This window comes from Astyanax mexicanus, chromosome 17 (genome assembly GCF_023375975.1).
Source record: "Astyanax mexicanus isolate ESR-SI-001 chromosome 17, AstMex3_surface, whole genome shotgun sequence".
Classification (NCBI taxonomy): domain Eukaryota; kingdom Metazoa; phylum Chordata; class Actinopteri; order Characiformes; family Acestrorhamphidae; genus Astyanax; species Astyanax mexicanus.
This window is the reverse complement of record NC_064424.1, coordinates 6,055,258-6,079,473: the sequence shown is the minus strand read 5'-3', so window position 1 is coordinate 6,079,473 and position 24,216 is coordinate 6,055,258. Positions and strand designations below refer to the sequence as shown.

Sequence of the window (24,216 nt, the reverse complement as noted above, 5' to 3'; positions counted from 1 at the left end):
TATTATAAAACTCATCTCAAGCTGATTGACATGCATTAAAGTTTAAAGTTTTAGGTAAGAAGTCAAATCGTCACTATAAGTGAAATATTTGGATAAGTTTGGTCTTGGTATTGATCAGTACAGTGATGGCGGCGCCCAGAGATTAGGCTATGCTACGGGTTGTAAACAGTGGTTTTTAATAAGATTTTTATTCACTTTTTAAGTTATTAATGCCTTGTTTTAAATGTCAGAGCTCTCCAGATTCTACCAATGTGTTGTGAAGCTTCTTTGAGCCTGAATATCAGTGTAAAAAGCTATTTATCTGCAGGGGCTAGTGGATGCCCCAAAGCACCCGTTGTAAAGAGTGCCGGGCAAAAAGCACAAAATTACTGGATCTTAGAAAGCTGCAGGTGAACCGAGTGGGAATATTCAACAAAGGTTAATACTCTTTATCATGTTTTACTACACCAAAAGACAAATTTACACTGGAGTTCTCCTTCAAAATGAATAAAAATGCAGCAAAGAAAATAATTACATATAATAGTTCTGTAAAATAAACCTACCTTGTAAGGACATTTAACATTAATCTGTAGTCTACTGTTATATACATATTTATTTTACATTATTATGATTAATTCAAGTACTTATATAATATTTAATGTCTATTTCAAGTGCCTATATTTAGATTTGTAATGAAAAACAATAATATGGCCCTTTGTACATGAGTTTGACACCCCTGTTCTAATAGTTACATCCAGCTTTATATTATTGCACCAATGGCTGTCCGATACAGAAGTCGTCACAAACTGTATTTTCTATTTATATATGTGTTATATTCTGTGCATTCAGGAAAGTGCATATAAGAAGAAAGTATTCTATACTGTCCTTTAAGCTATTTAATATAATGGTTGGCTGCCTGATAACAGTGTTTTAGGCTTTAAGAACAAGTTACCACTTTCTTTCCTGCAAAGTGTCACTAAACTGAAACTCTGTGATGCGTTTTTTTAATAGATTCTACAGATCCTCCTGGTAAGAACTGATAGACTTTGAGAGGGGATGCAAATCTACAGCTACTTCCCACAAAGGAGAATAACCCAAACTGCCCAGCATGTAATATTTCATTGTTTATTTCAAGTGCCTATATTTTGATGTTGCAGTTTTTGGCATATTTTGAATGATAATATGGTCCTTTGTACTTGAGTCTAACACCCTTGTTCCAATGGCTACACCCTGCTTTATATTGATGCACCAATGGCTGTCCAAAGCAGAAGTCAATCTCAACCTGTATTTACCATTTATATATATGTTTCATATTTTGTGCGTTCACTGCTGGGACCTGAAAGTGCCTGTAGTTGCAGAAACAGTTACAGGAAAGTGCTTATAAGAAGAAAAGCCCTCCATACTGTTCTATATGGGATGATATAAGCAGTATAAGCACAGATCCGGACTGAAGCGCAGAGCTGGACTACGACCCACACCGAGCACATTCTGCCCTGACGGCTTATTTTTTGTCAAGGGCTCGGCGTAATCTGTGTCCGGAGAAGCGGCCCAGTGGGAGCAGAAAAGGGTGAATAAGGATAGAGTGGAGGGAGAGAGGGGCAGGGACGGGGCGAGAGGGAGAAGAGAGGACCTTGAAACAGTGTAGATAAATGAAAAGGTCACTGCCTGCAGCCCCCAGTAAGCCTCCAGTGCTTTATTTATTCATGGCTTGCTCTCTACTGGCCTGATTAAGATTTAATACCTGCAAATCAATTTCTCCACGCATAAGGCCGGAGCCGTTTGCAATCACCCTCCACATTACTGATCTCTAATTTCACTGGCAGATTGGAAAAAAACCCAAACCAGCACTTCCATTACCCGATTCCACAGCAGGCAATCATATTTCAGACCAGTTTCTATTTCCACTGGTAGATCCAGAGTGATGCTCTGACCCTGTTGGCAGAATCTCAGGCTACATGTGTTGCTGCCACGGCATGAACATGATACAGCATATGCTGCACTGTGAACTGCAATCCACGGCCTGCTGAAGGTAATCCGTACAATTACAGCTTCATGCAAGAGTGCAGCAAATAGACGAGTGATCTAAACAGGCCTGTCACTTTCCATCATATTAGCAATCAAGTAATCTAACAATTATTTTGATGATTAGTTGAGTAATCAGTGTTTTGAAAAAAAATAAAAAAGTTAAAAAAGGCCAGCCACTGAAACTGTGCTGTACTGAACAATAAATAACACAGTGGGCATAGTGTTTTTTAGAGTTTAAGTGTATTTGTAAATTGTATTACGAGTATTATAATAAAGCACAAGCTAGAAGGACTTTTATGTTTTTAAGGACAGCCTTAAAAACAATACACTAGTGCATCTCAAAAAGGTTATCATTGAATTATCATTGAATATCAAGTTACTTTATTTGGTACCACTTTAAAATAAGACTACCTTTATAAAAGGTTTGTAAATGGTTTACATTTAGTTTATTAATGGCTACTAATTAATTTGCCATTTCTAATTATGTGTTATAACTGATTATTAATGATTTTTAAGGCATTTACAACCTAATTAGTAACCATTAATAAACTAATTGTAAACCATTTATAAACCCTTTATAAAGGTAGTCTTATTTAAAAGTGCTACCTTTATTTCAGTTGTTTAGTTCAAAATGTGAAACTCATATATTATATAGATGTATTACACACAGAGTGATCTATTTTAAGCCTTTATTTCTTTAATAGTTGATGATAATGGTTTACAGCCAATTAAAACCCAAAAATCAGTGTCTCAGAAAATTTTAATATTATATAAGACCAATTGGTACTTTTGGCAGTGTGGGCAGTGTGCCAAGTCCTGCTGGAAAATGAAATCCGTATCTCCATAAAAGTTGTCAGTAGCAGAGGGAGGCATGAAGTGCTGTAAGATTTTGCAGGAAAACAAAACTGCACTGACTTTAGACTTGATAATAAAACACAGTGGATCAACACCAGCAGATGACATGACTCTCCAAACCATCACTGATCATCAGTAAATTTTACATTTCATTTGAAGGAAATCAATTGTGAAGTTTCCACAATCAGTGACGGTTTGGAGAGACACGTCATGTGCTGGTGTTGATCCACTGTGTTTTAATTATCAAGTAATTTGTATTGGCGTCAACGTAAATGTGTTAATGTAGTTTAATCTGAAAACTTTAACACGTTAATGTTAAGGTTTTTCCCATAATTCACTCTTTTTACAACTATTTTATTTCTTTTTACAACAAAAAGTCACTACTGTCAAGTTCATAAGATGTAAAACTACTGATGTATGCTGAAATATGAATTAAATCTCTAAACCTAACTCTCACTACCCCTCTCACTCACACTTACTTACACACACACAGACTAAGGGAGGGAGAGTATATCAATATTGCAGTATTTTATCAATACATGCCATTAATATCTATATTTTCACTGTTTTCACCACCAAATTGGCTTACTAAAGTTACTGCTTCATTACTACCATGCTTTCAGACCTCAAATAAAGCAAAGAAAACAAGTTCATATTCATGTTTTAATGTTTTAAGAGTTTAGAAATCTAAAGTATTTGGTTGAATAACCTTGATTTATAATCACAGCTCTCCTCCACCAGTCTTACACACTACTTTTGCACTAGATACAAGCAGTCCAGCTTTATTTAATGGATTTTGACTATCTATCTTCCTCTTGATTATATTTCAGAGGTTTTCACGCTACTATTTTTAATTGAGTTATCACAAATTCCCGAGATTACGGTTATAAATGTGTGCCTGGTCGTGGTAGTTTTGGCAGGAGGTGAGCTTGGAGTTGAAACGTCCTCAGCTGTAGTGTGATCTGCACCCTCCTCTCTGTCTCTGCTAAACCTGGCCCTGATGAGTGAATCACATCCTCTCACTAACATCCCTGCCATGATCTTTCCCTCCTCCCGGCCCCGCAATAATTTCCCAGTCATTTCCGGAATAAAAGGAGCTGCTGAATAGAGGCAATTGCTGAGGCAAAATCGACCCTCAAATACAAAAAAAATAAAAAATGGAGGGAAAAGTGAAGGACGGATTGTCAGAGAGAGAGAGAGAGCGAGAGAGCGGGTGATGGAGAGAGCGGAGAATTTTAGCATGCTGTGCTGGAAATGTGTAAAGGGGTGATGAGGAAATCCACAGATGAATAGGAGGAGGAATAGGAAGGACTGAAATGGGAACGGAACATTAAAAAACATAACTATTTTCCTCGCAGGCAAACGGCCAGCACCACCTTATTCACATATACTCCTTCCTTTAAACACACGAGACCTGAAACATGTACCAACAGCTGCATATCTCTCCTACTCTATCTCTCTGCAACACACACACATTTCCACACACACTCTCACACACACACACTCCAGCCAGCACGCACATACATGCAGAAAATAAGCAGGATTGGAGGCAATCACGACACGTCAAGGACTCGAGTCAGGGAAGCATGAAGACTGCAGGGAAATGGTGGGAATTACATACGTGACAGAAATGTCTTATCCCAGGGCTCTAGGCTCAGGAGCTCAGCTAAACGCACAGCATGCTAGAGCTAGCACTAGCGTTAGCATAGCATTGCTTCCAATGAAAAACATATACTGTATCTCCAATATGGTGAATTTCCTAGCTTTAACTCTTTTAGACCTGAATTATGTGCCAGTGTTAATAAATAAGTAAATTAATAAATAAAAATAATATTTAAAAAATAATAATCTATATCGTAATTAAATCCAGTTAAACTAAAATAAGAAACTGTTATTTTATGTCTATTGGATTGGAGGCCTGTTCTTAACATTTTTTAGATTTAATATTAACCTTTTTGTTCACAAGCCATCCCTAAGCATTTAGAAAACGTGTTATAAATTACATACAATTAGTAAAAATTAAGCTAGTTTAATGTCTTTTAATTTGCCTCTTTGGCTCTAGTGCTTTTTTTTCAGTGCTGGGGCACGGCTATGTTATTGTTTAATTGGCATATAAACTTTTTCTTTGGCTTGTTTATAGTCTATTCTGATTACAAACAGGTCACAATTAGTGTTATGTGCAACAAAGCATTTAAAAAAATAAGAAAATACATGATGTCCAGTGTAATGGATGCAGGGTCTGAAAGGGTTAAATTGAAGTTAATGTAAAATAAAAATGTATTCCAAGTCACTTCAGACTATGGTGAAGACAAATAATTTGTGTTATAAAAATATAAAATGTGTGTAGTTTGGTAAGCTAGAGATACTCTGAAAAATATTTACTAACTCAAGTCAAGTCATTATTTTTAATTGCAAATGTATACAATTTTACCTTTATTCAACTTAACTGAATCAAAACTAGATGACAACTTAAATCAGTTTAGTTTATTCAACTGAGTTTTGTTAATAGTTTAATTAACTCGACTGTTTTTTCAAGTATTATGTTGTTTTAAAAAATATAATATAAAGTTCACTTCTTATTAATAAAGGCTATATGCTATGAATATTGTATAGTTGTTTAGTCTTATTATTTAATTTAATTGAGCTTTATACTCTTTATTTTAGTCAGCAAGATAGCATCCATAAAGGCTATAGCTAGAAATGCTCTTTAGTTTTTTTTTAAGTGCTGCCACTATTATCAGGAGATTGCTTGTTCGAATCCTGGTCATGCAGCTTTATTATCAGCTGCCAGAGCCCGAAGAGAGCACAATTGGCCTTGCTCTCTCTCTGGGTGGGTATAATAGATGGCGCTCTCTCCTCTCATCACTCCTAGGGTGATGTGGATCAGCACAAGGCTGCGTCTGTGAGCTGATGTATCAGAACCGAGTCACTGGGCTTTCCTCCGAGTGCGCTGAGATGCTACTCAGTAATGCTGCATCAGCAGCAGTTCAAAAATAGGTCTGACTTCACATGTATTGGAGGAGGCATGTGCTAGTCTTTATCATCCTGGTGTTGGAGCATCACTAGTGATAGGGGATATACAGCTAAGTAGCAGCTGAATGGGTGGAACAAAGGGTTTTTCATTGTTTTCAATAAATATTTGCAGTATTTTGAATAAGTATTGTATCTGGTTGGTTTACTGCTCAATTGTGTGATCATAAACTGTATCCTATTGAACTATAGGTAATTTTTAAATAGCAATAACAACTCTCATATGTTTTTTTGTGTGTGTTCGTGTGATCTGATGCCTGTCAGATCTGATCACTCCTGCCAGATGTTACCTGTTCCAAGACCCAGGAAGCTACAGTACCTATGCTACCTGCCTGCTAACGACATGTCAGAACACTGAGCCAAAGACAACACCACGGGGATCCATCCAAGAGTTACGACCCCGTCTAAACCCATCGCAGATCTCTCTCTCAACACTTTCATCCAGCATCGCTTACACACTACCGTCATCCGGCTCGCTCTGGGTAGCCATCATACTGGGCAGCAATGGTGAAAGAACACAATAGCTAGAGAAGAATGTGATTAATATACAGCAAGATTGAATGGACTTTAGGTCTTTAGGCTTTACATCTAAATTGCAATGAAAGATGAAATGAAATGAAATGAAATGAAATAAGATACAAGATACAAGCTAAAGAAAGCAATCTGGAGCAAGCAAGCATAATTCCATTTCGTGTTCTCCATCAAATGATGATTAATAATTCAAATGCGCACAGCATGAGAGCAAGGATAAATCCCCCCTCAGGAATTCTCACATTTAAAACATGCACATAACTAGCAAGGGAATTACTGCCAGGGGTGGAAAAAGTACAAAGAAACCGCACTCAATGCACTTAATGCTGACGCTGAGGGATGGGGGGGGGAGTGAGGGCCATCCTACCCAACTATACAGCCAATCAGATAGAGAGAGAGAGAGAGAGAGAGAAAGAGAGAGAGAGAGAAGCTCCTGGACTACTGTCCACAGTCACCAAAGACGCCACAGCCATCATAGAAAACCACACAGATAAGTTGTTGCTAGGTGGTTGCTATGGAGATTGGTGATGGGTTGGTATCACAAGTGTTTTAACTAAGTGTGTTATAGTATACACGCTTGCTAGATGGATGGTATGGTGTTGCTAGGTGGTTCCTAGAAAGGTCTTGTTTGGTGTCAGAACTTAGGGGTTTAAATAGTAGCATTATAGTACTTTTTATATATGTATATGTTATTTCAGTAACATAAAAAACAAGTATGAACACTAACAGGGATTTAAAATATAAAACATTTCCAAAACCTTCTCCATGAATTCTGAATATTTGTTTTTCTGGTCTCAATCAGCCCTCTGCTTCTTAAAGCTTCTTAAATGTCAAAAACTAGGCAAAAATTGACATATTTTTGTCTAAAATACAAGGTAAACTGAATAAAAGCTGTGCTTTTAAGGGTTAAAATGACTGTTTCTGCCAAAACTTACAAAACTGAATTTAGGAATCCAATTCTTAAGAAACAAATTGATTAATAGCAATTTATTAGCAAACAATATTTGTCATAAAATGTGAAAACTGTGATAACTGGCATTTTAAAAAGAAATGGCATGTAAGTCCAACAATTATGGGTGGGAGAAAATATCATATTATAATATAATATAATATATTAGAGATATATTGCATATTTTTTGTATACATTTGCAATACATTAGCAATAGGTGGCATCAAATATCTATATCTTTATTGAAACATAGGTGATGTGATTAAAAAAATTGGTTGTTAAATTATTTGAAACTGAAACACCAATAAATCCATAAGTTTTTTTCTTATTTAGGAGTATTTTATGCATCAGTAACACAAAGACTGTTAAGTATCATAGATAACTTTCTTGTGATATATCGAGTATCACTGTTATCGTGGGCAGCGTAGTGTGAGATGAGGATCCCACTGGAGACCCAGGATGTCCTATTGAGAGGACAGTTCAAACAGATTGTATAAGTTCCATTGGCTTACAGATCCCAGACATGAATTGTATCTATAACCCAGACTATTAAATATATCTTGTAATATTCCCAGATCTCTGTGTGTGGTGCTGTGATTAATAGTTAGTACTGGTGTGGTGACCACAGTGGTCCCATCTGCCAGGCTGATCCACCTGCCATCATAAATATGTTTCTACTGGAAGAAATCACTCATACACACACACACACACACACACACGCACACACACACACACAAATAGTTTCATTGATAATAGAAAAGATCTTTTTTGCTCACTGAACTTCTGCAGTGTCTAAAATGCTAGGTGGCAAACATCAGAAGCTATCACACTGTGGCATCAACAACATCAGTGAAAAGGGTTGCCAGGTTGCTACAGTGGTTTCCTGACAAAACATGTTAAAAAAAATCTACTAAAATGCATGGGAAACTGGTTGTCAAGTGTTTGCTTGAATGCTACTAGTGTACTTTAATCATCATGACATAACAATGGAGCCAAAATATTCACACCCCATAATTTTCCTGTGGGAAGAAAAACGTATAGTCTACAAAAATCCACAAATATCTGTAGATCAATCAAAAAGCAGTATAAAAAAGTTATACATAACATAATATACAGGGGTTGGACAATGAACCTGTGCTCTTACCCTGCTAATTGAACCTTCACACTCTGCTCTTACTGGTGCAATGTGCAATTCATGAAGATTGACCACCAGGCTGCTCCAATTTAGCCATGAAACCTCCAACACTAAAATGACGACTGGTGTTTCAGTTTCCTTGTCCAACCCCTGTATGTATATAACACTAATAATATACATCATTTATCAGTATAACCATAATAATGATGAGATGCTGTGTTTAATAAGCTTGCAATATTTTCCACTGATTGTTCATAGTAGTGGATGAGGGGTGCTCATAACAAGCTCAGCATGGGAGACCACCATATTCAACTGTTTTTTGCACAAGGAGGAATTACTATCTTACCGTCTATTTTCTTGTCTATTTTCATACATAAGGAGCACTGGATTATATTGCACATTATGCGACACTAGTAAGGAACTGGGGTGTCGCCATGTTTCCCTTCTAATTTATCAGGTCTTGCTGCTGGGTGGTGGTGGGGTAACTAAAGTAAAGCTAAGCTGAATAAACAAAACTGTAATTCTTAAAATATATACATTTTTAGGTCAAACAATCACACATTAATCTACACATTCTTCTCTCCTAAAAACTGTTTCTTTGGGTGAGTGAAGCGTACCTGTTTATTTACAGTAAGCTTAGATTTCCAGATTTCCACTAAGGCTGGGTGCAGCAGCATTAGTGTTAGCAGATAACTGCTAGCTGCCCAACAGCGCTACACTAAAGAAAGTTTCGGAAAGCATGGGCAATATTAGCCAGCAATTCGTCCCTCGATAAACGCACCTTACCTCTGAACGGAAAAAGAACTAGAGCTTAACACACTTAGCTGCCAATGCTAATGATGTTCCAGCAGTGCTAGCCGGGGTTAGCAGCTGGCTACAGGCCAATAAATAATACTCACTTCTGAACGCTAATACAAACAGTTCACTAAAACTCCTGTATAATGCTGTACTTCAACCTGACTGGTACATTTTTTACGTAAAACACACTAGATTATAAGGTGCACTGACAATTTTTGGGAAAATAAAGGATTTAAGGTGTACGTTATAGTGTGAAAAATACAGTAAACATGCACTGGCCAAAATACAAACTATGCTTTGGAGCATGCTGGTTTACATTTTGCAATATAACTTACATTGAAAACAAAAGTATAAAGATTAATAGTACAAGTACTCTACACACTACTTAGACGTTTCTACTATACACTGTTGGTTCTACACAGTCCAGGACAAAGCCCTGCCATATGCTGTGGTGTTACTGCATCAGCTTTCTGCAAATAAACCCAACATACATTAAGACTGGAAAGATGGCATATGGTGAGAGGAGAAGATGAACAGTATGTAAAAAGGTGGCGCAGTTCTTCTTTTTTTTTTACACTGAGCTCGAACAGCCTGTTCTGGATACTCATTAAACGCACATTCAGCACTGCCCTTGAAACCCCCCACCCCCCCACCCCCCCTCCTTATTCATACCATGCATCCTTATTAGCACTGTATTAGGATGATGAAAGTCATGAGCTTCTTACAGTCCTAAATGGAATCCTAAATGAGTTTCTTATGCTGGATCAGAACCATAGGCTCGCTATAGTGCTGTATGCGGGGAGCAGCAGCCTATAGCGCTACAGCGTGGCTCAGCCGGACCCTATGGTTCTGATGGCCCTCTGTAGTACCTGCTGTCTTCTGCCAGCACGTGTCGCTCTTTTTATTGCTCCTTTGTTCCCCTTTGTCCTGTCATGTGAGTGATTTCTTATCTGGCGGTGGAGGGGGGCTGAAAAATACGAGTCTCTTTTTTTGCTCACCACTTTTGATAACAGGTCTTAAAAAAAGCTCTATCACGGGCATGCAGGTGTTATAAAGGACAAAGAGAAAGAGAGACTGAGAGATAGAGAGAGATAGAGAGATAGATAGAGAAAAAAAGAGAGAGATGGCGTCATAGATAGCCAGAGAAAGCCTGAGGTCAGACCAGGGGGCACGACAAATGACCAGAAACAAAATTAATAACACAAAACCACCTACTGCACACAGTAGCTCACATATTATCTCATATTATGTTGTTACCTGACAGATTTTAGAACATCTCTACAGGACAAACGTGAGGACAGTAAGTGCACAGAAAAAGACAATGACCCCCAAATGATTGTTAACAGACTCCTGCTGGGCTCGCTGAGAGATAAAGATTCATCAAAAAAAAAAAAAAAAAAAAGAGAAAAGAGCAATGAAGACCATGAGCCCAATCCCATTTCTCATTTGTACCCATACCACTTGTTTTCGAGTGTCACCAGAGAATGTTATAAGAACATTCAGCAACATTTTGAAAAGGTTTTAGGAAGGTAAACCTGTAATGTTACAGAAATAATTCCAGGAATGAGTTAAAAAGTTTATAACTGGAATTTAAAAGCATTAAAAGTTGTGCCTGCACAACAAACATAGAAACATAGAAGGCCCTATTTTAGTGATCTACAATGACCGGGAAATTGCGCAGCTTGATTTAGAGCGTGTCGGTGGATCTTTGGTGTTTGGCTAAGATATGATTGGGAATCTGACTGTTGACTGTTTAATCAGGATTTTAATCAGTCAGTGGCGCTCCTGTATTTTCTGCCACCAAGACAGAAACACGCCAGATATTTACCTGAACACACCTCACTTCCAGACCACCAGTCAGCCTATAAGTGTAGACTTATTCCTAAACTCAGATGCTATTTTAACAGCGTGTGCACAAGGCGTAAAAATAGACTACTGATGGGGTGTAAGATAGCAACAAGCATCAAAACACGCCTTGCGCAGGGTGTATGATAGGGCCCTTGATGTTGTTCTGTGTTAAGAAATTGAGTACAATTTTCAGTATAAAAATTATCAAACATTTCTAAACTACGATTGAATATTTTTTTTTATTAAAAAAATTATCAAACATTTTTAAATTACTGACAAAATCAAAACTGCAAGAATAATAATGTAACTAAGTATATTAAAAAAAAAACATATTTTCTATATACTTTGTAAAATACACTTTTTCCTTTTGATTCTTAAATTTTTGATAGCGGATTTAATTTTTTTCCTTTCTTTTATTTTTTTTTGTTGTTGCAGAGATGATGTTCACTTGGCTTCACTTCAGCAGATGCTACGCAGAAACTTTCTGTGTCACGCACATGAAAATTAGTGTCTGAAGGCAATGCATGGCAATGCCTGTGATAGATCGAGGGCGTAGGCGATTGTAAATTTGTGAAGCTGTGCTCAGCTTTGTGCAGCGCTCCCTGATTTGGTTTCGAAGGGAATTTTTGGAGGCCTTTAGGGCTAGGTGTTAGGGAGCAAGTAGTAAAATGGGATTGGGCCCAACTGTTCCTTTCTTCCTAACTTCTTTATACAGCACAGGTGAGACACGTCAATAAACTAACAGACTGAGGACAGATGAGGATGATGCGTTCGATAAGCACACAGAGACACATTAAAATACACACACAGAGAGACCAAGCACATCTGTGCAGTTATGGGACATTAATGACTGTGTTGTTACGTCCTTATAAAAGAGACAGAGAGACACACACACACTAACACACACTAACACATATACAGCTCTGGAAAACAGTAAAAGACCACTTAAAAATTGTAAGTTTGATTTCACCAAATTGAAAACCCCTGGAATATAATCAAGAGGAAGATGGATGATCACAAGCCATCAAACCACCAAACTGAACTGCTTGAATTTTTGCAGCAGGATTGACATTAAGTTATCCAAAAGCAGTGTGTAAGACTGGTGGAGGAGAACATGATGCCAATATGCATTAAAACTGTGATTAAAAACCAGGGTTATTGCACCAAATATTGATTATTTCTGAACTCTTAAAACTTTATGAATATGAACTTGTGTTTTCTTTGTATTATTTGAGGTCTGAAAGCTCTGCATCTTTTTTGTTATTTCACCCATTTCTCATTTTCTGTTAATATAAATAAATGCTCTAAATGAGAGTATTTAATTCTTGTTAATTAATATTTGGTATTTGGGAGAAATGTTGTCCGTAGTTTATAAAATAAAACAACAATGTTCATTTTACTCTTATAACTTATAAATAGCAAAATCAGATTCAGAAACTGAAGTGGTCTCCTATTTTTTTCCAGAGCTGTATATTCACACATATATATGGATGCAGAATGACAGCGCCCCCTTCCCAGCAGGAGAGCAAAGCAAGGACACAATGCAGCAGTAAATCCATTTACATTATGCTTATAAAACTCTACCAAACACAGAACACAGACCCTCTTTTCACTCTTTTTCAAATTACATGCACTTTTCCAGTCAAGTTCAGACACTCTTCAGTGCATCGCCATGGTAACCACAGAGCCACATGTCTATTTCAGGTTGTCCGGTATTACCATATCAATACTCAGGAGACCTTTTCATGAGGTAACCCCAGGTTAACAGACTTAATTCCACTTCTTTCTCCAATCAGTACTGCCCTAAAGAAGCTGCCCTCGGGGCAATTGAAGGTGCAGAGGTGAGCGATTCAACTCCTTAACATTCATGGACCCGGTCCAGGCTTCTATTACTCACTTTTTTTTTATTACTAACTTAATATTAATTCAATACACTTCCAATAATTGTTTTTTCATGTATAGGTACAGAATACAGATGTAACTGCTGCTCTCTCTACGCAACTAATTCTGCCAGTTCTGTCAGTTTAATCAACTCATACTGAGAGTATCTGTGTGGCCATTAAATAGACACTGGGGCAGATTTAAGATAAGTCTCTTCTGGGAGATGATCTTTTTAACTCTTTTCAGGAGTAAAGATACAGATTACCTGGCATTTCATAGTACATCACACAAAAGGACATCGTTCCTATTGGCTCCTGCTATTTTTAATTTGTATAGTGAGTGTATCCACACAGTTTGACCCTTTCAGACCCTGCGTCCATTACAATGGACATCATTTATTATTATTTTTTTTTCAAACCTTTTGTTGCACATAACACCAATTGTGACCTGTTTCAATCAGAATAGACTATAAACAAGTCAAAAATAGTTTATAAGCCAGTGAAACAATAAATTAGCAATGCCCACTGCACTGAAACAAAAAAAGAAAAAAAAGGGAATTTAAAAGAGCAAAATGTTACAAATTGTATGTAATTTAGGACACTTTTTCATGTTTATTTCAGTGTCAATATCAAATCTAAAAGAAAAATGTTAAGCACAGGCCTCCAATCCAATAGCCATAAAAACAGTTACTTTACGTTATTTTAGTTTTATTGGATTTAGTGTTAATATAGATTTTAAATTAAAATATTAGAGTCTTCCTTTGTGTGCATTGCAGACAGAAAACAGCATTAATATTATTATATTTTTTAACACTGGCACATAACTCTGAAAGCTCTGAAAGGGTTAACTCACTATCAGTGCGTGGTTTCGCCCACCAAGGGTTTTTAAGCCCAAGGGATTTTAAGTGACTCAATATAAATAAGGTTTAGCTGTATGAAAACTGTACAATGTATCGTGCCAAAAAGCACAAGCAACGTAAGTCAGTATAGGTCCTACGATCCAACAATAATGTTGAGGTTGTAACTTGAAATCTGTAAGAGGAGTAGCGTAAAAAAAAGGCAGAGTTCAGTTCTGCCAGATTATTTTCTCATTATACAAAAAAATTTATTCAATACAGATTTATTTCCTTATTTCAGTTCTCAGCCAGCGTGAAGTCACTCACTGCAGTAAAGGAAATGGTAACTTGCTCTTATGGCCTATAACTGTGGCCATGTAGTCTATACAACTGCATAAAACATAAAACTATAATACCCAATGAAAGGTAGCCTTGGTGGGCAAGACTACACACTGACGGTTACTCAGGGTTGGGGGAGGGCTGACCATTATTTAAATAAACAAATACCAGGAGCCAATAGGAAAGCTGTACTTTTTGTGTATTGTTGCAAATTGTTGCTTCAACTTGCAACAAAGCCATAAAAGTTCTATGAAGGTTTAAGACATCTTATCTTATCTTATCTAGCTACAATGAAACTGCAATAAAAGTGATAAGTAGTTATAAGAGTGTTATAGTAGTGTGAACACATACAGCTCTGGAAAAAAATAAGAGACCAGTTTCTGAATCAGTTTATATGATTTTGCTATTTATAGATATTCTATAAACTACGGACAACATTTCTCCCAAATTCCAAATAAAAATATGAAATACTGTCCTTTAGAGCATTTATTTGCAGAAAATGAGAAATGGCTGAAATAACAAAAAAGATGCAGAGCTCAAATAATGCAAAGAAACCAAGTTCATATTCATAAAATTTTAAGAGTTCAGAAATCAATATTCGGTGGAATAACCCTGGATCTTGGCATGTTCTCCTCCACCAGTCTTACACACTGCTTTTGGATAACTTTATGCATGCACTCCTGGTACAAAAATTCAAGCAGTTCAGTTTGGTTTGTTGGCTTGTGATCATCCATCTTTCTCTTGATTATATTCCAGAGGTTTTCAATTTGGTAAAATCAAAGAAACTCATCATTTATAAGTGGTCTCTTATTTTTTTACAGAGCTGTACAGGACAATTTGTTAGATTTATAGATGCTAAAAATAAATAAATAAAAGGTAGCTAGCTCACCTGGGTGAGATGTCACAGCCCTGCTGCATGAAAGCTCCCAGGGAGAACCAGAGACTGTTGAAGATCCCAAACTCATTGGGGGGCTGGTCACTGGGCGGACCGTCGGTGCCCTCCTCGGGCTCCTCGGTGTGCCACTCGTACGGGCTGAAGCGGCTGACCAGGAAGAGCACCACGCTCACGCCGATATAGGCGAACACGATGCACATCCAGATCTCGTAGGCCAACGGGTCCAGGAAGGAGAACACGCCCGGCTTGGACTTTTGAGGCTTCTTGATCATGATGGAGATGCCCAAGCTCATGAAGGGCTTAGAGAAGTCAATGACCTCCTCCCGGACCAGGGTGATAGTTAATGGGGCCACAGCGATTTCCGCTTTCTGAAATCAGAGACGGGGAGGGTCATCAGGGAGCGTCAATCCAACAAATATTGTTCTGAATGCAAAATTCTTCTATTAACTCTCCTGTTATGTTCATTTATCAGGAACAGCAATGCAGTTTTCCGGGTCATATTGACCTGGTGCATGTTTAACCATACCATTTGTCTAAAACCAAAAAATCCTGAAAAGCAGTGTGAATATTTAATGACTAACTCCATTCACTGTAAGCCTGGATAAGCTGAATTTACTTAAAATTATTTGAGGAAAACGGTTGCCTTAAAAAAGTTAAGTAATGGGTAATGAAAAATTAAGATAGCATAACTTAAAACATCAAGTTATTACAGCTAAAGGGGAAGTTGATTTAACTTTTTTTTTTGTTATACTGTAAGACAGTTTGAGTAGGTTGAGTTTACTTAACTTTTTTAAGGCAGCCAGTTTTCTCAATATTTTTTAAGTAAAAGTGGTATGAAAACTTGAGTTAGCATAAATTAAAACATCAAGTTATTCATTACAACTAAAGGGGAATTTGATTTTTTGTAAGGTAGCCCAGGGGGGGGAATCACTACACACTGATGGTGAGTGTTAGTCAAAATCAGAAGCCAGTCAGAAGCCAATGTAAAAGAAGCTGCTAATGGCAACAGACTAAACTCAGTTATTATAAGTTGGTTTAACTCAAAGATCTCAGTTTGAATAGTACAGTAAATGTGCCCACAAATATACTCAGATTTAAATCATTTGAGTTTAAACAATGTATGGGTTTACAGTGTGATATAGGGGTGTCACGATTCTCTAAATCCTCGATTCGATTTCATTTTCGATTTGAGGGTCACGATTCGATTCGATTCTCGATTTTCTTGTTTTTTTTTCTTGTTATTATTTTATGCCTCATAAAATTTAAATAATATATTTATTATTATTATTATTATTATAAATATTATAAATATTATTATTATTATTTATTAAGATATATATGGTAATGCCATCTAGTGACTTTTTTTGGTAGCAACAGTGTGCACTATTAAAACAAGCAGTTTATCAGAGCTGTGTGTGGATGGCTGGTGAAACTGCTCATTACATGAAGCTGCAGTTCTTCATCCAACCACTAGCAGCAGCAGCACAAGCCCCGCTCTTTTCACTCAGTCACTACTTCAGTACAGCCCAGCCACGGGCTACAGAGCTCAGCCAGTCCGTTTTTACTGTTTCTGTAAACAAATAAAGGTTTTAACCCCACTAACCGGATAATACAGCTCACTACAGTTCATCTTTCAGCCCAAGCAGCTAACAGCAGCAGGTTAGAACAGCCGACACGGAGGCACTGCTCGGATTACATTATAAACAGGTCAGTTAGCGCGCTGCTAACCTCAGGATGTTTATAACTACGGAGTTTAGTGGACACACCACGGCCGCCAGGTAAGTCTTTTAAAGGCTACTGAAGACTATTAAAGGCTATTAGAGTGTAACCCCTGGCTCCCAGGGGTTACAAGAGGTTATTGAAAGCATTATTGGGGGGCAGAAATCAGTACAGGCTGGTTAGATAAGTGATGTGGGTATTGTCTTATAAATATTTACACATAACTTATATCTCTCCTGAAAAGCTTTTATTTTAGTCAGAAACACGCTTGTGTTTACTTTATCTGAGAGAAAGATGTTTTTTTAATTCAATGGAAAGCAACAGGTGTAGTCAATTATAAGTTTAAGATTTTTAATCCACCTCACTGTGATCTATAGTCAGTGTTCTCAAGTCACACTGACACACGCATTTCAGCGAGTTCACACGCTCTCACCTGCGCGCACCCACCCCTCCGTTAGATACAGATACAAAACCTGCGCGCCCAACCCCCGCCCCCCCTCCCCCGTTGGACAGATAAAAACAGTGATCACACTCCCGCCGACTGCGCTCATGCAGTGGCTATCTCTATTTAAATGAATAGGATGCGCTGTGTTGGTGCCGCGCCATTTGCGTAGCGCGCTGCGCTATTTGCGTAGCGCGCGCGGGAGGGATCGTCGATCCTCTTTTTGACTTCGATACTCGAGATCGTGACCTCATTTCGATTCGATTTCGATAAAATATCGAGATCGTGACACCCCTAGTGTGATACTAATTATTCTATTAATATTTAGTGCAATGCTGTTCCTCACCTCTAACAGGTAATGGCTCAATTAGGATTATTCACAAATGTTTCATAAAAAAAAAACTTTCTTTTAATGTTTCACTACTTTATTACTTTTGAAAGGTCAATATAAAAAAAACATTAGTTCTACATAACATTGAAACATAACATTGCAATTTAGTTTTAGTTTTTGTAGTTTTTGCAGGGGGTGGTTGCAAATATGTGAGATGAACCATTTTCATATTAAATGTTGATTAAACTAATTCAGGCAAGCAGAAGTAAAATAAAGTAAAGTAAAAATACTTTTAACTATTTTTCCTAGATCTTCATACTTTACATTACATACATTTACATTACAGGAGGGTTCACTTTTTAACTTTTAAGGTCATCTAAAATCTTTCCCCTTCATATCTCTTAGATTTAGTTCAATACTCTCAGATCCTCTTCCTCCATCTAACTGTACCCTCTGCTCGTTTTGCCACTATGGGGAGCAGAGCTGTTACTCACTTCCAGTTTTTAAAACTTGACTCAAAACTCATCTATTTAGGATTGTTTTATCTTTATAAAATCACTTCTAAACACCACTAACAAATATCTAATAATAATTCAATATTTGATTTATTTTGTTCAGCTTTTCTTCTATTTTTTACCCTTTAAGTACTTTTTATTGTTTATTATTGTATAGTGTCCTTGGGTGCTAGAAATAATAGGCGCCTTGAAATAAAATGCATTATTATTATTATTATTATTATTATTATAACAACAACAGTCCAGTACAGCAAAGATAATAAAATACTTTTCATCATTTTATGATTTTCTATCATAAAAAATAGAAAAAAATAAAAGTCTCGCTCAGTAGCCGGCACTAGTAAGCGGAGCAGTAAATGCCCTCATTTAAGCAGATAACAATGACACGGTTCAAACTTTATGACTAAACCTGACAAAAACACGAGGCATCTCACACTGCCGAACAATAGCCGGCGAAGCGGAGGGAAATAAAGAATAATCCATCCATTTCCACCTCTCCTTTCACATCATATTTTACCATTTCTCTAATTGGACAAGGCTTTGCATGTTAATGCTGAAGAAAAAAAAAAAAAAAAAACTAAGAAGCTAATCCCAGGGACTTAATTCCACGGGGCTGTGCAAAGTTTTTTGGGGGAGCAGGATGAACCAATCAATTCAGAGAAAAATGCTTACAGCACAAGACAGAAAAATTGGATACAGACGCTAAGGTCTGGGAGCGATGCATTGCTTTGCGGTAAATCCACAAACTTGATTATTGTCGGTGACTTAGCAACACTCTCGACCTCGCCGGGGCTGTGCAGGGCTCAAAACTAATCCAAAAAAGAAATTAAACTTTATCATAATAGGCTGACACTTTGTAGAGGGAATAGAAGTCCGAAAAAAGAGAGGAAAAAAAAAACTTGAAGGGATAAATAAATAAATATAAATTTATAAATATATAAATAAATATATATAGATGTTTTCCCGTGCTCAGCATAAATCTACCAGATGACAGGACCGGCTGTATAGCGCACATGCCGTGCATTAATATACATCAGCTCGCCAAAGGTTGTTTATTTTTCAGAGGTGCTAGGACTGTCACGCACTCCCACTGTGAGTGCTCGCTCACAGCTGAAGCTTCAGGAAGGGAAATCGCTGATGCTTTCTGCTCAAATCCACAGCAAGTCTCTCCCAAAGCCTCTGCAGAGAGAAAGAGTCTATTCCACAGCTGGAACCGGCGGACCGGGAGTCTTTCACAGCAAATTACACAGACAGTGACTTGCCCCCCCTCAACCCTCAATATTTCATCCCAATCTACGAACCTGCTTCATTCACAGCATACAGAAATAGACCTTAACCTTCTCAAACTCTCCAGCCCTTCAGATCCAGCTCCGCCAGTGAAGACCCTTAAGGACCTCATAACAGCACGGAGCCAAAGCTCATCTCAGGAATGTTAAAAATACAATGTGATCAAAGAACCCTTTAACTGACACCGAACCACATGCATTAAACAAGGGTTTAAACAGCGTGTCATAGCCCTCACCACGGCAGAGATACTGTATTCCCAGCTAATCCTAGTCTCTGAAATGTGAACTATTTCAGGCCTTTTGGGTCAGTTTCCCAAACAGTGATAAGGCCTAGTTCTTAATCATGGGTTTTCTAACCTTTTGTACTCAAAATATTCCTTCCCAAATCCAAATTAACCCCCCAAAACACATTAGAGAGGAATACCTGACAGGCAGCACAGTTATAAGCTGAAACTACAAAAACTAAATCCTCAACTTCCTTTATATTTTACAACCTTTACTGAAATTTGCTTTTATTTGACCAAACCTAACTTATATCTGATTATATTTGACCAAGATTGTATTTAAGGCACACTCACACTACTCCCCAGCATCCACAGTAAAATACAGTAAAAAGATATGAAAACATCAAATCAAACTCATCAAACTGTCACATTTTGAGAAAGTTAAATCAAACATTTTGTGCCCTTTTTTTACCTATCAATAAGCAAGCCATCAACCGTAAACTGTGCATTTGATTTTGGGCGTGTCAGTGAGTCTTAGCTATTGTAACGTCAGGAAAAGTACACCATCATGGGTGTGTTTGGGGCGTAATGTAAAATAAACCAATCAGCCTGTCCTTTGCTATTCCCTTTAAAAGCTAGGTGCACTCAGACTTTAGGGCATTGCTATTTCAATGGTGTAGTGCCCATGTGAGCATAATAAATAGTAATAAGAGGTATACATGTGCATGTTGGGGACGTGCCTGTGTTGACAATTCACTCCCAAGACAGCAATGAACGTCTGACTGTTGACGTCTGTCTAGGTTGTAATTAGTCAGTGGTGCACCTGTGTTTTCCATTGCCAAGATAGAAATTCACCTGAACACACCACATTTCCATATTTTCACATTTTTCTCCCAATTTAGCTAGGTCAATTGTCCCACCCATTCAGCTGTTAATCAGCTGCATTTTCCAATTACAGGTGATGCCACAACACCAGGAGGGTGAAGACTGGTGAAGGGTGAAAACATGCCTCCTCTGATACATATGAAGTCAGACACGGCCTTTATTCAAACTACCGTTGATGCAGCATTGCCGGGTAGCATCACAGCGCTAACACTCGGAAGAAAGCTCAGCGACTCGATTCTGATACATCAGCTCACAGACGCAGCCTTGTGCCGATCTACATCACCCTAGGAGTGATGAGGGGAATGAGAGTCATCTACTGTACCCACCCAGAGAAAGCAAGACCAATTGTGCTCTCTCAGGGCTCCGTCAGCTAATGGCAAGCTGCATGGCCTGGATTCAAACCAGCGATCTCCCAATCATAGTGGCAGTGCAGAATTTTTTTTGTGATGAATCTGATTATTTTATTTAATTAAGATTATATTATGTATTATTGTTTAACACCACTGTTAAAAACCTATTCGATTAGTTTGATATTTGAGTGCTTGTGTGTTTGAGAGTCTTACCCCGTACACCAGCTCCCCGACCATGCCGTTCCAGATCTTGGTCTCCGGGTCCCGAGCTCCGTATTTTCCGTCCGGCACGATAGAGATCTTGTATTTGATGCCAATGTGTTTGGCGATCTCAGACGCCAGATCCACGCAGTATCCCTCATACCTGTCATTACCCTCGTACATCTCCCAGTTTTTCTTCAGCATCACATAAGGTCCTTCCTGGAAGGAGCAAACCACACAAGAGATTCAACCTGGCAACCCGGCAAGAACTCCAGCCATCCCAGCCAAGCACCCGACTCCTTGATTTTGGTACATTTGTCGCAGCTCCTTCATCTCAGAACAGAAAATGTGAACATAAATAAAACCGAGCACAAAGTGACCCAAATAAAAATCCATCTTTAATTCAGCTTGGAATGTTTTAGCAGAAACATTGGAATAAAAACACTGAGATCAAAGAGAAGAAACACACTGAGGCACGGCTACTGTTTAACAACGGCTCCCGACACCACGCTGATACACTACTGCAACCGTACTGTAGCACAACCATTACATCCAGATTTACTACAGCAGCTAATCACATCATTACATCATAAAAACACACAATTTACACACAAATCAGCTCATAAACTGAAATGAAAGATTACAGAATATCAATAAAGATTAACACAAGAGAGCAAACGACTAATCAATGTACAATCTCAAAGCGTCAATACCATTATTGTGATTATAATCAGCTGAACTAATACAATGCATTGTGTAATTTATAGTTGCAAATATTTACACATATTTCCAGATAATGGCTGTGTGTGTTTTGCGTATTTGTTGAAACACAAGTTCAGATTATTAGAAACATCAACCTGTGGGTTCACTTTAGTGCTGGAGAATAATAATAAGTGTTAGTCTATGTTCACACAGCAGCTAAAAGTGGCCCAAATTCAATCTTTAAGGTTACATATGACACAGATGTGTTGTTTGTGTGGCAGTGTGAACAGCAAAAACACATTAAATCCCACATTTACACAAATCTGATCCACATGTGACATTCATCTGAACAGTCCGTGCTGTGTTACTGATGCACATGTGCAAAATATGTACAGAACATTACCTTGAGGAGAAGGGAAACGTAAAATAAAATTATATTTATCATAATCATACAGGTGTATCTCAAAAAAAAATTTAATATCATTGAAAAGTTATTTTATTTCAGTAATTCAGTTCAAAATGTAAAATTATTTCTTTCATTGTTGATGTTTATGCCTTACAGCCAACGAAAACCCAAAAGTCAGTGTCTCAGAAAATTAGAATATTATATAAGGCCAATTGATATTTCTGTGGGCAGTGTGCCAAGTCCTGCTGGAAAATGAAATCCGCATCTCCATAAAAGTAGTCAGTAGCAGAGGGAAGCATGAAGTGCTGTAAGATTTTGTGGGAAAACTAAACTGCACTGACTTTAGACTGGATAATAAAACACAGTGGATCAACACCAGCAGATGACATGTCTCTCCAAACCATCACTGATTGGTGGAAACTTCACACTAGACCTCGAGCAGTTTGGACTGTGTGTCTCTCCACTCTTCCTCCAGACTCTGCTAGATAAAATAGATCACTCTGTGTGTAATACATCTATATAATATATGAGTTTCACTTTTTGATCTGAATTAATGAAATAAAATAACTTTTCAATGATTTTTTTTTAGATACATTAGTATTGGTTCAGCCATTCTCACACATACTGTATAGTGGAACTTTAAGGTAGATGGACCACATAAACTGACCACTGTGTATCAAAGGAGATCAGTATACAGCATACAGCATACATTTGTGTAAAAGTGTTTAAATAATACCAATAATAATACTTTATGATTAGTGAAACAAATAACAGTGCTTATGACAGTAATAAACATTGTTATAAACCCATTATTAATTGACACTAGTTAAAATACTATTAAACATTAGACATTTGAGACATTTGTAATGAATTAATAATGTGTAATAATTAATAATGATTTAACTAATGTAATTTAATAGTTTAATAGTTATTTAATGTACCCTTATTGTAAATTGTTACTTTGAAATAAAAATAAAAACACAAAATACAAATACAAGTTGAAGCAGTACAGTAAAACAGCAATAAAAACAAATCATCAAATTGTACATTTCACAAAAGTACACTCCTAAAAAACAAACTTGTGTATAAAGAAACTTTGGTAACACTTTCTATGAACGTCATCTCTATTAGACTCTATAACCACATTCATAACATATTATAATGCATTATAAACATGGCTATAAATATTTAGAAAAATGCATAACCCATTATAGCCATGTTTATTATGCATTATGAATTGTGATCATAATACATTATAAGCTGTGCTTATAACATGTAGGTTTAAATAGTTTATGTCTATCATTAATAATCTAGTTCCAGAATGAAAGTTGGGGCGCACAAAGGCCTGTTATAACTCATTATAAGTGACTATAACTAATATTATATTCAAAACAATTATAATTAATGAGTGGTTTCAAATATTTAAAGTATTATGCAGGGTGTTTTAAAATGTATTAATCGTAATGCATAATTCTGCAAGCTGGGACTGAGTTTCTTGATATTGACATATAATATAACATGTTAGAAACACAACTATTAATGCATTATGATCACAATTCATAATGCATAATAATAAATATGGCTATGATGGGTTATACATTTTTACAAATATGTATAATCACGTTTATAATGAATTATAAATGCATTATAACGTGTTGTGTGTATGTTTATAGAGTCTTATAGAGATGACATTCATAGAAAGTGTTACAGAAACTGTTTACGATAACACTTTCTATGAATGTCATCTCTATACGACTCTACAAATATACTTATATCACATTATAATGTATTCATAAGGCATTATGAACATGGCTATACATATTTACAAAAATTTATAATCCATCATAGCCATGTTTATTATGCATCATACATTGTCATCATAATGCATCATTAGCTGTGTTTGTAACACGTTATATGTCAACACCAAGAAACTCAGTCCCAGCTTGCAGAATACTTTATGAGTAAAAAAGCTATATTTAGCTATATTTATAACTTATAAACACACCCCCAATAATACTCTAAATATACTTTTAACCACACATTAATTATTTTTGT

At 37.0% G+C, this 24,216-nt stretch overlaps 1 protein-coding gene across 6 annotated transcripts in view; it reads right to left on the bottom strand.

The window, feature by feature from the left end:
* gria4b (glutamate receptor, ionotropic, AMPA 4b) overlaps nt 1–24,216 on the bottom strand; it is a 202,769-nt gene that overhangs the window by 29,804 nt on the left and 148,749 nt on the right. For all 6 annotated transcript variants that reach the window (XM_022675973.2, XM_022675974.2, XM_022675976.2 and 3 more), the window contains exons 10-11: nt 21,066–21,272; nt 15,095–15,468 (exon numbers count right to left, since the gene is read on the bottom strand). In XM_022675973.2, the coding sequence (XP_022531694.1) occupies nt 15,095–15,468; nt 21,066–21,272 (581 nt within the window). The remainder of the gene's footprint in view (nt 1–15,094; nt 15,469–21,065; nt 21,273–24,216) is intronic.